An 18,229-nucleotide genomic window follows, 5' to 3' on the forward strand; every position below is an offset into this window, starting at 1 on the left:
TGTCTGCATATTATGCTTGTGGCTGGTGTCTGTGGAAGTCACAAGAGAGTGTTGGGTCTCTTGGAGTTAAATATGGTTGAGAGCCACCATGTGGTTGAGAATTGAACACAGGTCCTCTGGAAGAGCAACTAGTGCTCTTAACTATTGAGTCATCTCTCCAGGCCCTCATACCCTAATTTTTAAAAACTAAGAAGTAATATAAATTTAAGCAGAAGGAAAATTAGAGATTGGTTAAATACATCTTTATTGTATTAAGAAATGAAAACAATAGCAGTAATAAGAAAAGGAGAGAAATAGGTCCCAGGGTGCAAACACTCACTTATCTAAGATGATGAAACCTAGATATGTAACATACAGCACGGAGACTGTAGTTGATGGCATTGTATTCCATACTGAACGTTTGTTCACACACACACACACACACACACACACACACACACACGCACACGCACACGCGCACACACACACACGGGCCACTCCCTGTAATTTACAGGAGGAGAGGGATTTGCTCATTAATTTGGCAGCAAGTATCAAAAGCTCTTCAAGTTGAAATATGTGCTGGACTACAAGTAGGGTGAAAATATTTGAGAAGTTATTTTTTTCCAGTGCTGGAGACTGAACCCAAGACCTTGAGATTTCTAGGCAAGTGCTCCACCACTGAGCTAACTCCCCAACCTTAAGGAAAGGGCTGGGGAAAATTAATTAATTAATTTTAAAAAAAGAAATATAAAACTGTACTTTCCCCAGGTTCTTTTTTGTGTAGTGGAAGGGCTATTTGAAGACACTTTTTTGTAATAAAGGAAAAAACCTAAATTAATAAAGAATAATTTAAATTATATAAAAAAGAAATTGTTACATAGTAAGTAAGTAGTTACATTTTTTTCTATTGTTACATCTTAATCTCTCATTTTGCAACAGATTTTCTAAGCCCTGGAGATGAAACTACATGGAATGTAGAGCCTTAAGGAGTTCATAGCATAGTGACCTTGTATTTTAAAAAAAAAATTATTTTGGTGTGTGTATTTTGTTTTGAGATAGCATCTCATGTAGCCCATGCATAATCACTCTTCATTTACGAAGGGCTGAGGTTCAAACTAAGGGTTTTGTGTGTGCTAGGCAGGAGGTCTACCCATTCAGTTACAGCCCCAGCCCTCTATTAGGACAGGTCATTAGTGCAATAATACATTTCAGGGAATACAGTCATGAGCCAGTACATTCCTCTACTCACTTCGCCTTTCAGTAGCTCTGTCTTTCATGCTATATCATCATGGGACGTAGTTCTGAACTCAAGTAACTGATGATCTAGAAAAGCAGGGTGAGCTTGAATCTGGGTTTTTGGGGTGCTGGGAATCCAACTTCTAGGCCCACACAAGGCAGGTAAGTTTCCCACCGTTAAGCTACATTCCCAGCTCTCAATATGCATTTAAGCTGTTTTTTCATAGTGAGATTTTCGACTTCTCATTTTGAAGAAGTGTTGCCTTTTGTTTAGAAGAATTTAAATTCCGTGTAAATTACTTTCAGGCCTTGCTACTCGAAGTGTAGTCATAGAGAATCATTGGCATCACTTGAGAGTTTATCCCAACTGCAGCATCTCTGGGTCTGACCCCCACCTCTGCGGTAGCTTCTGTTTTGTGACAAGGTACTCAGGTGATGTATATATTTAAGTTTGCAAACAAGCCCTTCTCATGAGTATCAAGACAGCGTGCTCTGAAGGCAAATCCTGTGCCCCATCAATTCTGAGGGCATTAGTATCGGTGTCGTTTGGGAACTTAGAAATGTTAGTCTTGCTGAATCAGAAAGAAAGAATGGCTGTAATTCAGTTATCATGTATTAAAGAATACCCTGCAGGTGAATCTGAGGGCCACTGCTCAGAGGTGGATTGGTGGGATGATGTGGAAGTATAGGAGGTCTCAAGGTGTTGAGTCTTTGCACTCTGAGTGACACAGGGCAATCGTATTCTTATACAGTTACTCCTGTAGTGTTCAGATAACGAGACACAGATATTTTGGGATGGCAGGGAGTTTTAACAAAGCATACCTTAGTGTATAAAATCACTCTATACATAATGGTACAGATTCCAATGCAAGTCAGCCTTCTATTTTTTTCTGGACCACCTGCAGAAGTCTCATCTCTCAGCAGCCATGATTGAGAGTAAATTGTAAATAAAGTGTTACATTTTAATGATGAACTGAGGGTGTATTAGTGGCACATGTGTGCTGTAAAAGGCACTAGTTAATTACTCCCAACTGAGGGTCATCTATTCCAGCATATAAGAAGGCCTTTTACTCTCTGTCTCTCAGTTCTTCTGTGGGGTTTGATCTCCAATCTGAGCAATGAAGTCTTTCCTGGGTCTGCGGTGGCTCCTTCTGCTTCTTTTCTTTATGAGAACTTGGGCTGATGATTGGGCAGGTATCACACATAACTTGAAGAATTGGGATGTCTTAACATGTGCTGAGGGGTGGGGCTTTTAGACTGTTTCATAGAGATTGGTCTCTTTCAGATGCATGATCTTAGGATCTCACAATTCTACTGAGACTAGACACTGTCCTAACTTGAGTTCCTTCTTTCTCCAGTTCCCCTTTTCTTTTGACCTTTCCCAGATCACATCACATTCTGGGGATTCGGTGCTTGAGGTGAGTTAGCTCTGAGGAAAGTGGAGTGGCCTGGAAAGCACAGAGGTATTCATGGGCTGTTAAGAACTTGGGACTCACTGGACATGGTGGTGCATGCCTTTATTTCTGAGTTCAAGGCCAGCTTGGTCTACAGACCAAGTTCTAGGACAGCCAGGGCTACATAGAGAAACCCTGTGTTAAAAACCAATAAATACATAAACAAATAAATAAATAAATGATCTCAGGACATCTTGCGGCATGTAGGAAAGGAGCCTTTTCAAGGGTTCAGCATTCTTTCTTGGCCTTATCCTCTACAGAGCCACAGTATCTGAGAGGGAAGGCCAGCTCCTTGTGCTAAGATGACTAACTGATCCAGTTTCCTCAGTTCGAGTGCCAACAAGTCTACTTTAAGCAAACTTGAGTGGTTGGTCACTTAAATATGAGTGCAAACTCTTAGTTTGAAAGTTTAGAATTACAACAAAAAGTTAGGTATTTTTGTCAAATTACTTTCAACAAGATAACCTAGTCTTGACGCTAGGGAAGTTGCAAGACTCTTAGTGTGTTGTTTAATGTATTTTATTTCTTGTTATTAGGAGCTACTTAAAGGAGACTGCTCTAAGCAAGATCCATTCCTCCTCCATTTCCCTTTGGAAAAAAAGAGCAGGCCTTCCAGGGATATCCACCAAACACGGCATAACAAGTTGGTTGTGGTGTTCCTGACTAGTGTTTATTGCTATATCAACTCTCCATGTTTGCTTATATATACCACGAGGCTGTGGATTTAGAAATGAAAACAAGGACTAGTGTGGAGGAGTGTGAGTTGATCACGAGAGCAGCCATGCTTTGCACTTCATGGAGTGTTACACTAGAAATGTGTTCTTGTTTCCCAGCTGGACAAAATGCTGGCTTTGAGACCGGGCATGGTTTTGCACACCTTTATTTTCAGCACTTGGGGGGCAGAGACAGGTGGAGCTCTGTGAGTTCAAGGCCAGCCTGGTCTACATTGAGGGTTCCAGGTCATTCAGAGCTATGTAGTGAGACTTGCCCTAAGAAAAATATTGACTTCTGAGAATGGAATTAAAGGATTAAAAATATTTTAAATTTGTATTGCTTTTCCCCCTGACAGACTTATTAAAAATATCTTTAGTAGATAGGAGTGTATGTGAGTATATTAGGGATGAATTAATAGCAGATGATTATATTTTACAGACTTGCTTCTCTCTACAACATGTTTTATTTTGTTAAGGGATGAACTCTTGCATTAAGTAGTTCTGCTCAAATGTTCTGTGATGATTCCCATACAGCCTGTTAACAGAAATATTCTCTTTTCTACTTCTTAGCCTATCGTCTACAGTGCACCAATCATTGGTTCTATCTCAGGGTTAAGGCCACGCTATTCCCCAATATTTTTATGGAACCTGATGAAGTGTTTTTAGGATTCGGCTGTCCCGTGAACACCGTCTGGCCAAACGATGTCTATGACTTTACCTACCGTACTTATTCCTGCGGCATTGTCAATAAAGTAAGAAGAAATGCTAGTGTCTATGGTCCCTTCCTTGGACCCACAAAATGGAAATCATTGTTTCTATTTGTCATATAGCTGGGTTCATGTCTTTAAAAGTCACATCCAGGAAATATGATGTTAACTTGCTGATGGGAAGAGACCTGTTTTCTGAACATCACAAAGTAGTATCCCAAACTAGTTGGCACATTACAGTCCTTGACATTTGGCTAGCCTCAGGTGAAAGAGAGTAACATTGGCTAAACATCACAAAGGTCCTCGGAGTTCCCTACTGGGAGCATCGACAGGTTAGTTATTCATTGCTGTCTAACATTAAGTGGGATTTTGAGTTGATTAAAAATATAAAAATCAGAAACTTTGCCGTAACATTACTTATTATGAGACATTGCACAACTTTGACAGGTTGAGATGAATGAAAGATCTGGTGACACAGGAATAATATTTTAGATGGAGCTGTGCATGCAGGATACAGGATGTTTATTAAGTGCCCTTGGGAGAATTATTATTGTGTGAAAGGAGCTGGGCTGTGGTGAACTCAGACAGCTGTGGGTGATCCTGTAGGCTGTTTGCAATTCAGCCAGATAACTGATTAGAACTAGAACTTCATCACAGTGGTTTCTTCTTTCTCTCTCAGAGGACAGACTTAGACTATATGAGACCCAGTCTCAAAGCAAGAGTCCAGAGTTAATCATTTAAATGAGTCTCAGAAGTCTGAATTCCAGATGGGTTTCAGCTGATCTGAAAGCTGATGTTCTCCAAAATAAGCACATGTTACCTTCTATTGTGTTTCTGTAAACATGTGATTTTAAAAAATATGAACTGAAGAGCTGATCTCTTTCAATAAACAAGTATTATCTGACTTTTACATCCAAATAATGTACCAGATTGAACCTATCTCTTCATTTAGAAGATGGTTCTTCTCATGAGTAATTGTTTAGGGAAATGGCTGTTTCTTTTGGAGAACTTGAAGTACCTATAAGCTCTTATTCAAATCCCTTGAAGTCTCCTGAGATCTGTGAGATAAACATAGATTTTAAATCTTTGTCTCTGTAGGTTCTTTGTGATGTCACTCTGCTTCAGACTAAACTTACATATATCTCAAAAAACTCTACTACACGAGCTGAGATGCGTTTGTCCTGTGTTATGCACAGGTGAGTATCACAAGTGGGGCACCTGTCCAAGGCCCCAGCTTCACCTCGACCCTCTTGATAAAAGACCCAAGCCCTAAATGTTAAATCATACAACCCAGAGTGTGGGTTGGTGTGGTAGTGGTGGAATCCAACGTCTAAAGGGAATGTAAATCTCTTTATCCTTGGCCCTGAGTCTTCAAAATTACAATTGTCTCCTAGAGCTTTAGAATGCTGGAGAAGAGAAGGATATTAATCCACTTTGCTAATACTAGTGTCAGAATGGCTGAAAACCTCACAGGTCTCACCCAGCTAATCAAGCTAGTCTACTTTAAAAATAAGTTTATATTTAAGTTTACTGAGGACAGAAAAAAAAAAGCCTGAAAGATACAGAAATATATCAGAAAAATCAAGGGCAGCATGCAGCATGGGTGGGTGGGGCTGAAGCCATAAGGAGAGGGGGCAGATTTAAAGCTGACCCTTGGGGTGAGATTAGCTTCCTTTTATATCTTATTAGTTAATCCATTTAAGAAAGTCTAATGTATAGGTCACTAGCAACTCTGATCCAATTTTTGCAAGGTTATGATAAACTTGGCAGGTTTTAGGGGGCAATCTATTAGATTTTTCTGGTTAAAATCGTTTAATGAACATCTTAAAAGGAATTTAAAACGTGTTTGCTTTTAAAATGGTTTTGCACATAAATGTGTCATAAAGTTGGGATATTATGTTTTTAATGGCCGGTCTTTCTCATCATGTTTGAAACCTCACTCCCATCGCCTCACTTTATTATAATCACTTAAAGACATTTTTAGTTAGCCTATATTCATTGCACATAGTCAAGGGGCTCATAAATATATGTAAGTTCAAGTGTCTCATGTACTCTGACCATATTCTCCCCATTAGCCCCATTTCCTCCTTTCTGCTAATGCCATTTCTTTACCCAAATAATACTTCTACACTCATGTCCTATGTGTATGATTCAGGATCCATATATGAGAGAACACATTCATTATTTTTACTTTGAGACCATTTTCCCTTCAAGTAATTATTGAAGCCATCCTTCATGTCCTCCACACAAAGAGTAATATCTGCCATAGCAGCTAATTTTGTTTGTTTGTTTGTTTCTCAAGACAGGGTTCCTCTGTGTAACCACCTTGTCTGTCCTGGAGCCGCTAACCTTTTTAATGCAATATTTAAATTAATTCTTAGATAATTGCATATAATGTATTTGTATAATATCCATCCCCACTTCTACCCTATCTCTTTCCACCTCTCTACCTATTCCCTAACATTATGTTCTTTTTAAAATTAAAAAAAAACACACACACACAAAACTCATTGACTCCAATTTGTGCTGTTCATATACTCATGGGTGTGGGGGTCATCCACTGGAGTATGATTGACCTACCAGGAGTCAAACCATTAAAAAACACCTGATTCTGCCTCCCCCGCCCATGCCATCAACTGTCCATGGCTCCTCTCATGCAGGTCTTGTTAAGTTAACCACAGGTACTGTGAGCTCATGAGTGCAGAGGTCCTGGTATTTTTAGAGACATTCTGTCTGTCAGGTCCTCTCTGACCTTTGGCTCTTACTATCTTCCCACACCCTCTTTCTTTATAGTATTGAGTGTGTGTGTGTGTGTGTGTGTGTATACACGTGTGTAAATGTGTGTATGATGGTGATATAAATGACTTGTTTGTGGCTGAACACTCTACTGATGCTTGTTTTCTGCACTTGACCAGTAGTGAGTTTCTGTGAGCCATTGCCCACTACAACTAAGATTTTAAAATCATATATCATAAGCTAACATTGTTGTAAGTGATTCACTTGAATCAGTGCATCTACTAGTCACTGGGATTTGGCCTTGAGTGCAGCCTTCTAAACTCTAAGGTCTGACTAGATCTTCAGCCCCCCATATGATATTTCTCTTTCTTCTCCCCCTGCCTTTAGTCGATATCCTCTGTTCTGTGAAGCTGAAAGTGAAGGAGATTTCACTGGCAATCCTCCTGCGTGGGAAGTAGATATGACAATGCCCAGAGATGAGCAAGCTGCTCCTGCAGTTCCACCAAAGTAAGGAGACACCAAACTAATATTTTACAGCTTTGTCAGGTAGGACTTAAAATATGCCAAGGAAACAGCCAGGGACCAGTCCCATTTGACTAAAGACACATTGTCCTTAAACAGCTTCTAGATCAGGCCTTCCTGAGTTTGTTAAAACTGTTAGTTTTAAAAACTTGCTAGTCTGTTACTAGTCAGAGATTCTATAGGAATTAGAGGTGTCCTTCTTAAGTCTTGTGATAGTTGGTCTTACTTGAAGACTGGGGTCTAGGAGACATGCCTCTGGGTATTTCTATTAGGGTGTTTCCAGGGAAGATTAACTGAGTGGGATGGGACTCATCCTCAAAGTGGGTGGTACCTATGTTGACACCCACCAAGGAAGAAGTAGCATCACCTGGATGTGCTTCTTCCTGAACACATATTTATAGTTGTCACCATTGTCTTCTTATGACATCCTATTCTATCTCTTCAGCTTTTCAACATCAAATGAAGAGCCCCAGGGCTCTAGAACCAGGAAGCTTCAGCCTGTTGAAGTATCTAGCTTCATGGATCAGAAGTTGTCACTTCTCCAGCTCTCCAGAGTGCACACAGTTTGATGTCTTCTCTCATCCATTTTTTTAAAAAGTGACTAATTTGCAATAAAATGGTGTGCTACCTTCATATATTCTCATTTTTAAAAGCTGTCCCTGCTTTTAGCTTATCAAATCTGATTAATAAATACAAATTCTTCATTAATGCTGTTTGTAATTTTTGAAGGACTAGTGTGCATCATTTTAAGTACAATGCTCATAGTTACTTTTTTCTTGAAAGTTTTTTACTATAATATTTTACTTTTTGAGAATTTCATATATGTATACAATGTATTTTGATCATATTCAGCACCCTATTCTTCTTAACTCCTCCAAGATCCACCCTCCAATTTCCTTGTGGCTTCCCAACTTTGTCCTTAAAAAAACTAGTAAGTCTAATTAGTGCTGCTCATATACTAAGGTATGGCGCCTTCTACTGGAACTTGATTGACATTCCAGATGCCACACCCTTAAAACCTGATGTTTTCTCCCCCAGAAATGATCATTGGTCAATAGTTCCTCAGCTAGGGGTGGAGGTTCCAGAACCCCTCCCGTCTCCATGCTGGAATGCTAACTGATTTGATGTTGTACAGGTTTTATGGAGCTGCTGAGAGTCCATGAGTAAGTACAACACTCCTGTCACGTCCAGAAGACACTGTTTCTGCCTGGTCGTCCCTGACCACTATACACAGAGAAGACACCAGTCAGTGACTGACTGACTGGCCCTGTTAGATCCACATTACTTACATCTTTCCTTTACCTTTGCTTCAGTTAGTTCCATTTGAATTTGACTTAAGTGGTGTAGGAACAGTGACCAGATAGTGAGGATGGAGCAGAATGGTGGTTGGACTCTGTAATATCAACCTCTTAGTAATTCTATATTTTGAAAAGATACTCACACGGTTCAAATGTATATTAGAGTTTAATGTGCAGAGGGTCTAGCCTTCTGCAGGTCAGAGGGACTAAGAATAAAATGCAGAGTTGGCAAGAAAAAACACATAGACTTCTTTTTCTGAGGAATAAAAATTTCTCTTCTGTTTTATTCTTTCTGTTGCTTGTTATACTCTATTATTTTCCTGTTGTTTTTCTACCCTGATGTTTTCCTTCTTGCTCTTTCCTGATGACTTCTTTCTAAGTACTTCCTGATGTCTTCCTTCTACATCTTTCCTGGTGTTTTCCTTCTGACTTCTATATTTTTTCCCTTACAGCTTATATACCCCAGCAGAGTATTTCAAGCAATATAAAAATTACAATGTGGTTACATTCTATTTTTTAAGTGAATGATTACAATTGAATAAAAGTAAAAAAAAACATGTTTTCCATATTCTTTACATGATTAAACATATTACGTATTACAGGTGGAAAACAAATTATCCCCAAGAACCTACACACAGTTACATTTATCTTTTAGACTTCTCATAAATCAGGAGCCTTTAAGCCATAACCATTTACATAGGCAGTAGTTTTCATAATTGCCAGAAAAACAGGTTATTAGTTTTACTTTTCGTATTTAAAGTCCAGTCCAATTAACTAAACATCCAATTCTTTGTTTTTTAGTTACATGAAGTCAATTGTTTAAAGCTTGTTTTAGCTATGATGTACACTGAAACCTGTGAACACATTTTCCAATATCAAAAAGAACTTGAGCTAATTCCTAGGACTTGATTGTTTTCCTTAATCATTAACTTAAGCCATGGTCTGTATGGCTCCTCAAGAGCAACTCCTAAGTCCTAACTTGGAGACACTTCTTTGTTCTTATTTTCTATCCTCTAAAGCCCCTGCTTTATCAGGGGTGTGTGGGGCAACACTATATGCTACCTTTACCTGCATTAATTTTCCCACTAAACTAACCTCTATTATAATCCCTTACTGTATTTGTTAAAAACTCTTAATCATCAAAATTCTATTTAAACTAACACTACTATCATATAAAATGATTACTTTAATTAAACAGTACAATTTAAGAGGAAATCATCTTCACAATAACCCACAGGTAGAAATGCCCAGTAGAATGGGATTATTTCCATGATATAATCACACTATGTTAAAGGCACTGGAGATTCCTCCAAACCCATTCACACCATGCCAGATACCAGAGAAAAATGGCAGCAGCAAATATGTAAAGGCACAGCAGTAGCAAGAGACATTCTGGAGCCGAAGCTCTCGGGGCCTTGCCTATCTGAGATTCATCCATCAGTGCCTTGCATTCTGGCAGACCAATCCCCTGAAGTCAATTGCTGCCTGCTGCTCCTCTGACATGATCAACAAAAATGTAAACTGAAGAATGAATGTTGGGTTTACATTGACCTAAGTGATAAGCCCTAATTTTTCCTTCATAATTATTTTATCTCAATCTCTTTTGTACTAGACTATTTTTTTCATTTTCAGTTAAACATACTGTTCTCTGTGCAAAAGCTGAGATAAAATGTCAGCACAAATCTGCAGTTCCACTCTCCCTGCTGAAGATAATTAAGAGAGGCATTTATATCTGTTTTCCTTTTAAAGTGATAAGCCATTAGTAAGGCACCCTCTACTTCCAGTAAAATCTCATTTACTAAATAAAAAGGTCATCTGACCTTCCCTACACTATGCAGTGTGTTTAGAAACCACGAGAAGACCCAAGTGTGCTGGACTGCTGTCGTCTAGGAATTTCATGGCCATTACGATCTTAAAAATCAGAGCAGTGGTGATCACTCCCTAAAGACCCTCAAAGACTGGCCTGTTGGTATTCCCTCAGGGAAGGAGCGGTGTCAGGGTGCCTGGCTCTCAGATGAGTTCACAGCCATTTACTCCCTCCTGCCCCACCTGCTGCACCTGGGTCTGCCCAACTGCCCCACCTGCTGCACCTGGGCCTGCCCAACTCCATGTGTTTTGGGAGGTGCTAATGTACTTGAGAGGTGGAAAGTTAAAAGGAAGATTCATCTACACAGCTTCTGGGAAATCATCACCTAGGGGTGAGACTTTTCTGTGTTATAATTGTTTGGGGGCTCACTCATGCATCTGTAAGTAACCGTCACCCATGCTCTTGTAAGAAAGTCCTTGATTCATCATTAGAAGTCATTTGGGGCTGGAGAGGTGGTTCAGTGATTAAGAGCACTTGCTACTCTTTCAGAGAACCAGAGTCCAGCTTGATGAATACAAACAAATGCAACACATCTTTGCATAGTTAAACTAATATTCTGCAACAAGTGTGTACATGTTAAATTATTAGCAACATATACACACAGACTCATTTTTACAGTATGGAATGGAAATGTGTCTTTATTATACAGAATATAAAAATGCTTCTATGTACCCATACTGTCCTCTATCAGTCTCATGGAAGAAGAGGTATCAGGTCAAATGGAGGGACTTAAACACTATGCATTCATTTACATAACTTCATCTCACATGTCTTGTCTTAGGGTTTCTATTGCTGTGAAGAGATACCATGACCATGACAACTCTTATAAAGGAATACATTTAATTGAGTTAGCTTATGGTTTTAGAGGTTTAGTCCATTATCATGGTGGAATATGGTGGCATGCAGGCAGACATGGGCTGGAGAAGGAGCTGAGGGTTCTACATCTTGATCTGGAGGCAACAGGAAGTAAACTGAGTGTCACACCAAGCCTGATCAAAGGAGATCTTGGAGCCCACCCCCACAGTGTCATACCTCCTCCATCAAGGCCACACCTCCCAATAGTGCCACTCCCTTTGGGGGCCATTTTCTTTCAAACCACCACAAACACCATATCTTTAAGATGTTAAATGTTGGTGTCTATGGCCTGAGCAGTAGCCAGAAACCACATGGAAATTTATGATCCATGCTGCAGATGACTATAAAGGACAAGGAAGCTTCTTTTTGCAGTGGTGTCAATGACTGCAGACCCACAGTTGAGAACGAGAGACAGAAGGCTGCTATGAAATCTCTCTCCCCACCCCTCAACCCCCCAAAAGACACAGTCTAGATACAAAGCCATTGAAGAGAACTCTTAAAAATTATGATAGGGAGGCTGAAGTGTAGCTCTTCACAATTGGTGGCTTCTGGCAGGGGTGGGGTTGGGGAAGGATTCAGTTTTCTTTAAGGGCCTGGCCACCGGGTGTTTGACCATGCTTCAGGGAGTATATGGGCTGCACAAGTTGGACTTGGTATTTTCTTTTCTTCATTTTCTTTTGTTTTTGGGGATGTCACAAAAAATTGAGGGTAGGCCTGGAAGGACTGGGAAATGAATGTGATTGGGATGCATTATGTGAAATTTCCAGATAATCAATAAAAATAATATGTTAATAAAGATGTTAAATGATATAAAGACAATGTACATGGGAATACTGGCTCAGTTATAGATATGTTGAGTGCTCACTCTAATTTTGACACAGCTTTTTGTTTTCCAATTCTATAATATACATAATTTAATTGTAGCACACCTACTGATTTTTCACTTTCCATGGAATCTAATATTCTGAAGATATATATGTGTGTGTGTGTGTGTGTGTGTGTGTGTGTGTGTGTAAGTAAATGAGGTGTGTCATGACACATGTGTAGAGGTCAGAGGATAAATTGTGAAGGTTGGTTCTCTTCTTTACCATGTTGGTCCCAGAGACTGAACTTGGTGGCAAGTACCTTTACCCATGAAATCATCTTGCTGGCTCTTATTACTAAACATTTTATTTTGCATATAACCTCCAGATGTAATTAAGTAGCTGCTTTTATACTCTTCCCCTCTTTACATGTATCCATGGAATGTGCTCATTGGAAACTCAACATGCATGAACAGGCAAATTCAAATATCAATGGTCATTTGCTAATAGTGAGGGAGGAGGCATGGGCAGAACTTCTGGGCAGGGAGAGTAAGTAGTGAAAGGACCAAGCAGACACCATAATAGGCTGTCAGTCTTCTCTCAGAGATCAGGCCTCAATTTCAGTTTCCTGAGACTTGAGCAAGCAGTTTCTGGGAGGTCCATGAACAAAAGACATAGTCCTTGCAGTAGTTCCTTTTTTACATGTACTTTGACTGCTCAAGGTTCAGCCAATTGTTTACTGTCTGGGACCCCTTGCTGACTTAGAGCTACATGCATGAGTCAAGGACAAAGCCTGGGCCACTGAGTCAGCCCCTACAGTTAGTACATGTTAGGCCAGCCAGCCTCCGTGGCAGCTCGAGGACAAAGCCTAGAACTTGTCCAGGCCTGCCCCAAAATGGAAAACTGTAACCCCCAACTAACCCTAGCCAATTAAAAGTTACTAACATGATTGCCAACTCACATAAACCAATCCTGAGTCTGTTCCTATGTAGTCTGTCGACCCTTGAGCCCCCTTGCTTTAAAAACCCTGCCCCATTGCTACTCGGTGTCTCTCCTGCTCTGCTGCTGTGTCAGATGGATGAAGAGTCCTGAGTTAACTCATAACAATACAAAGAATCCAATCTTGCTTTTGCATTGGATTCGGTCTCTTGGTGGTCTTTGGGGGACTCTGGGTACAACAGTAGGAGGAGGAATTTAGGTTTGAGATAGAAGAAAGAAAAGGAAATGACAGGGAAATGCTTGGGGGCAGCCAGCAAAACATGGAGGAAGCAAGAAAGTAGGACATACAGAATGAAAGAAAGGTAAAAAGCCCTGAGGCAAAATGTATATGAATAGAAACAAGTTAAATTAAGTTAAAAGAGCTAGTGGGACAAGCCTAAGCTAAGGCCAAACATTCATAATTATTAATAAGTCTCTGTTTCTTTATTTGGGAGCTGGTTGGCAGCCCAAAGAAAATTCCAATTACAAATGTCACCCAGTGTGGGGCTTGAGTTTCCACATAGGAACTGAGAAAGCTGGAAAAAAAATTATAGGATATGGCTCCTTTAAGAGGTACTGCTGTGCAGCAGAACACTTAAGCAGCAAGCAAGCTAAGTAGAAGCAGCAAGCTAAGTAAAAATACCTGCTACAGTGTGGGCACCAACTTCCTAGAGCTGGGGTGGTTAAATGCAGCTCCTGGTTAAACATAGCTTCCAGTTAAATGCAGCTCCCAGCCAGGCCCACAGCCTTAAGGTACAGCTCTCATGGACCTGAGGAGGGGGTGGAGTCAACTGCCAAAGCAGCAAGGCTGGGGGCCTAGCTGCTGCTTAGCAGTTTAAGGTTTGGTTTATGAGGTCAGAGAACACTACAGGTACACATAAAACAGGTCCAGACCAAAAAATCCTTTAAACAGTTTACAGTGTGCACAGGTGCTTAAGAAAGAAAAGAAAATGGGTATAGACAGCCATAGGAAAAAATAAATAGCTTAAAAATAATTAAGCAAGATCTTTAAAGAAAGAATAAAGTAATATAAAAATAAGTCACATAAAGATAGGAAATACAAAGGGAGTCTGGAATCTGTATGGTGCTTTATTGACTTTGAATTTTTTTGAATGTCGATGAGCAAATGACAGCTGCTGAGAGACATGTAAAAGGAGTTGCTGAATTAAACCAGTCTAAACACTTTAGGGATGTCTTAACTTTAAAATGGAATTCAGAAAATGTATTGTGTTGGGGGAGAGGTTATGCTTTTGTTTTTACAGGAAATGAAAGGCTGTGGATTTCTTCAAAATTAATAGAGACAAGATTTGATTGGAGGAGATCTCCTGAAAATCTTGGCTACAGACATAAAGAAATAAACCTAGAAAAACTACAAGATGGGTGATGTATATGCTGATCCCTTGACATGAGACTAGCTCTGAGACTGAATGAGACATGATAAATCTTGTTGGTTACAGGGTCGTCATGACTTATTATTACATGCCATCCTTTTATATGGCATGGACAGAGGTTTGGTTATACAGTCCAAACAAACTTATAAAGTTGACAGATGTCTTTTACCTGCTCAAACATACAACAAAGAAAAAATCGTCTTTGGCTGGCTTATGTACAATGCACAGTCCATACTTGTGTTAATGTAGGTATGTATGTTACCTTTGAAAATTTGTGTGTTTTCAGAGCAAGGGGACCAGCCATCAATTAAAATGGGTGGCTTAGGTGATCCAGCCTTTCAGAATACCTCTGTTGCAGTTTCCTCAGAGTTCTGCATTTAGAACAACACCCAGTCTCACAGACTGTTCTATCCAGGACTTCAGATACTATCCTTGTACTTTCCCAGCACACAGAGACTGGACAACAAATTTTATAACTAGTTTTTTTAGGACTTGACCATTGTCTCAATTTTCTCAGAGTCCCTTGGGGATGACATCACCCCCAGACAACAGGAAGCTAAAGAACACAACACCCACATTCCCATGAGGTGGGGTGGGTGGTTTTGGATCATTCAGTGGGTTATGGATGTTTGTCATCATCTAGTGGGTATATAGGAATATAGAATAAAAATACAACTATTCATCTCAAGTGTTTTACATTGGTATTTTTTTTGTATATTGATACAGAATTAAGGTTATTTTGTTATACCATATACATGTTTCTACTCTTTATTAACAAGAGTCCCAAAGAGATCTGTTTGGTTTGGTTTATCTCCTCATTTTTTATCCAACTCCTCTAAATAATATATGCAGAAATCTATGTGCAACGTCTTTCATCTCATTAAGAAAATTTACATTCACTGATGAGGGAAAAGCAAAAGAGAATAACAGCTGTGGAGCCAAGAAAATTAATGGGATAGGAAAAATCAAATTTACATTAAATGGAAAACTCTGAGTATTTTGATTGATTTGTTACCATATACCAGTGGTTCTCAACCTTCCTAATGTTGTGACCCTTTAATACAGTTCCTCATGTTGTGGTGACCCCCAACCATAAAATTATTTTCGTTACTACTTCATAACTGTACCTTTTCTACTGTTATGAATTGTAATGTAAATATCTATGTTCTCCAATGGTCTTAGGTGACTCCTGTGAAAGGGTCATTTGATCCCTAAAGAGGTTGTGACCCATAGGTTGAGATCTGTTCCTATAAATGCTTGCTGATACTTTTATGAAGAAAGGCATTGGTTGGTTCACTAAAGTCATGACATGAACCATACATTATATGTCATGAACCCATGGATCTCAAGCCAGGAGCTCAGGCTTATTGTAGTTATAAATTATAATTTTTTCATTTAGATTTTTTGTTTATTGTTATAAGAATGCAATGAGATATCTATACACTTTTAAAAAATAATCACAAATATTTATTTATTTATTTATCTATTTATTTAATTTATCTGTGGAATTGTATGGGCCATGGGCACATATATGGAGTTTAGAGGATAACTTATGGGAGTTGGTTCTTTCCTTCCACCATGTAGATCACAGGGATTGAACTCAGTTTTTCAGGGTTGGTGGAAAATCTATTTACCTGCTGAGACATTTTGTTAGACCAATTATGAATTCTTATTGTGAAATAGGACATAGTTGACCTAAGTGTTTCTCATCATTCTCCCAGGTACCATATAATTTTGTACCTACCTGAGTCTTAATAGAGATTTTATCAATCTTGCTATCCGGAGAAAAAAATTTGGTGACTGCAACAGGCATGCGGATGAGACTGGGGAGTCCCATAGATGTGGTAATAAAAATGTCAACTCTAACATCAGCTGTGTGTTCTGGCAAGAGAAAGCCATTTTCTATTAAGCTACAAAAATGGTCTCTAGCCTCTGTACTTTGATATTCCTGATGGGACAGACCTTTTATTCTTTCTATGCATCAGTTGATGTTTTAAATGAAAACAAAGATGCAATTGTACCTTTAGATCTATGTAATTTATGTGTGCTGCTTTAGTTATTAAACTTTTCTAATGGTTTTGAGGTTTAAAATTGATGTTCTTCCCTCTCATACTTCTCCCTTATAGAGCTTTGGTGATTCCGCCAACATGATAGTTTCTTAGCAGCACTACTTAATAATCTACTGGATGTTTTATTTTATTTTGCTATAGCAACAGTTTTCTCCCTCATGGGCCATGTGCATTTTACCTTTTATGATTAAACATAGAAATTAAGATATGAATTCTGGGTGGGGATGCAAGTCTACTAACCATGGGACTGTGGCTGCCTGGCAATTTAAAACTGTATTCACCTCTTCGATAATGAAGAAAAAGGGAAAGGTGGTGTCAGATTAAAGCTACTGATTATGGTCCTTATAGATTTAATTTATAAGTCTCTCACTCTAAAATATGTTAACTGACAGAGTCTTGAGAAAATGAATACTATTCATTTTACAGAATAAGCAATGTAATAATATATGTTGTTGCAAGAAACCTTGATGATTTTGATGTTTAAAGATGAAAAACATTCACTTGTTCCTTTTTTTCATCAGTTCATAATCCTAAAGATTTGGTTATATAGTTAAATTTGGCAACATCCACCAAAAGTTGTCCTGCACTTAGAAACAGAGGAAAGCTATGACATGCTATGTCATTTCTAGTGATAAATTATCAAGTTTTACCCTTTGACAAAGAGATTTTCAGAGACTAATGGCTTCCAAAAATTGGAACCAGGTGACATTGATATTTGTGTCAATTATTTTCTTTTAGGATTTTTTTTTTATTATCAGCTTCAATCATTCAAAAATGTCCCTCGAGGATTTACTCTTGACATGCACACATTCATAATGAAATGAATTTGAGGATTTACTCTTGACATGCACACATTCATAATGAAATGAATTTGGCAAGCAGAATTTCCCCAGACTTTCGGATTACAGTTATGTGTTTGTATTCCTGAATCAGAATCTGTTGGAGCTCATTCCAAATATTGGATATACATCTTGGCCCAAGTTTACTGGGTCTGAGTGACCAGTAGGAGATAGAGAGTACCCCAGAGTGAAACACAGTACCCTGTGTCTCTAACCAACTCATAAGTGATTCTCTGACACTGTCCAAGTGCATTTCTCAAATCATCTCACAGAGCCTCTTAATGTTAGCAGAAACGTATCAAATATCACACAAGACTACAATGTCAAATATGCCTACATCTTTGGAGAGGATGCCATTGGAAGGGGTAGAGTCTAGAACCACTTTTCATGTTTTCTTTTCCGATTTTTTAATTTATAGCTTCAGCTGTGATGTGGGGGAAACTCAGCTATGCTGGGATTCCAGCACCTTCTAGGGTGATGAGTCATTGCCTACAGCTGAGGAGACAAGAGGCTTATAGACACCTGCAGAGGCTCATTCACCTTGACATCCTGTTTCCTGTGAGCCCTTGGGTCTTTACAGCCATGGTGAAAATCTCTGGCGTGTTAGGAGGACTCCTTGTGTTTTTCACATCAACTCTTGGCTTTCTTGACAGTAAGGAAAAGATGCAATTCTAGAGGTCATAATTAAAGAAAGGGAGGTGTCATTTCTCTAAGCATGCTAATGACCTTGGGGTTATTTAAAAGTAATCTGCTGATACATTACTAATAATTAATGACTGTAA

At 39.0% G+C, this 18,229-nt stretch overlaps 1 protein-coding gene across 1 annotated transcript; it reads left to right on the forward strand.

Moving 5' to 3' along the window:
• Positions 1–2,536: 2,536 nt before the first annotated feature.
• Positions 2,537–7,968, forward strand: LOC131897372 (oocyte-secreted protein 1-like). The gene is made up of 5 exons (XM_059248268.1): positions 2,537–2,633; positions 3,953–4,134; positions 5,188–5,285; positions 7,213–7,332; positions 7,793–7,968. Exons 2-5 carry the CDS (start codon positions 4,024–4,026, stop codon positions 7,914–7,916), a joined length of 453 nt encoding a protein of 150 aa, XP_059104251.1. The 5' UTR covers positions 2,537–2,633; positions 3,953–4,023; the 3' UTR covers positions 7,917–7,968.
• The last annotated feature ends 10,261 nt before the right edge of the window (positions 7,969–18,229 follow it).

The sequence above is a fragment of the Peromyscus eremicus genome, chromosome 1 (assembly GCF_949786415.1).
Source record: "Peromyscus eremicus chromosome 1, PerEre_H2_v1, whole genome shotgun sequence".
In the NCBI taxonomy this organism is placed as follows: domain Eukaryota; kingdom Metazoa; phylum Chordata; class Mammalia; order Rodentia; family Cricetidae; genus Peromyscus; species Peromyscus eremicus.

Bases quoted from the DNA above. Each gene is read 5' to 3' on its own strand.
- LOC131897372 (XM_059248268.1), top strand. From the start codon at position 4,024: ATGGAACCTGATGAAGTGTTTTTAGGATTCGGCTGTCCCGTGAACACC. The intron at 4,135-5,187 runs GTAAGAAGAAAT...TTGTCTCTGTAG, and splicing joins CCTGCGGCATTGTCAATAAA to GTTCTTTGTGATGTCACTCT. The intron at 7,333-7,792 runs GTAAGGAGACAC...CTATCTCTTCAG, and splicing joins GCTCCTGCAGTTCCACCAAA to CTTTTCAACATCAAATGAAG.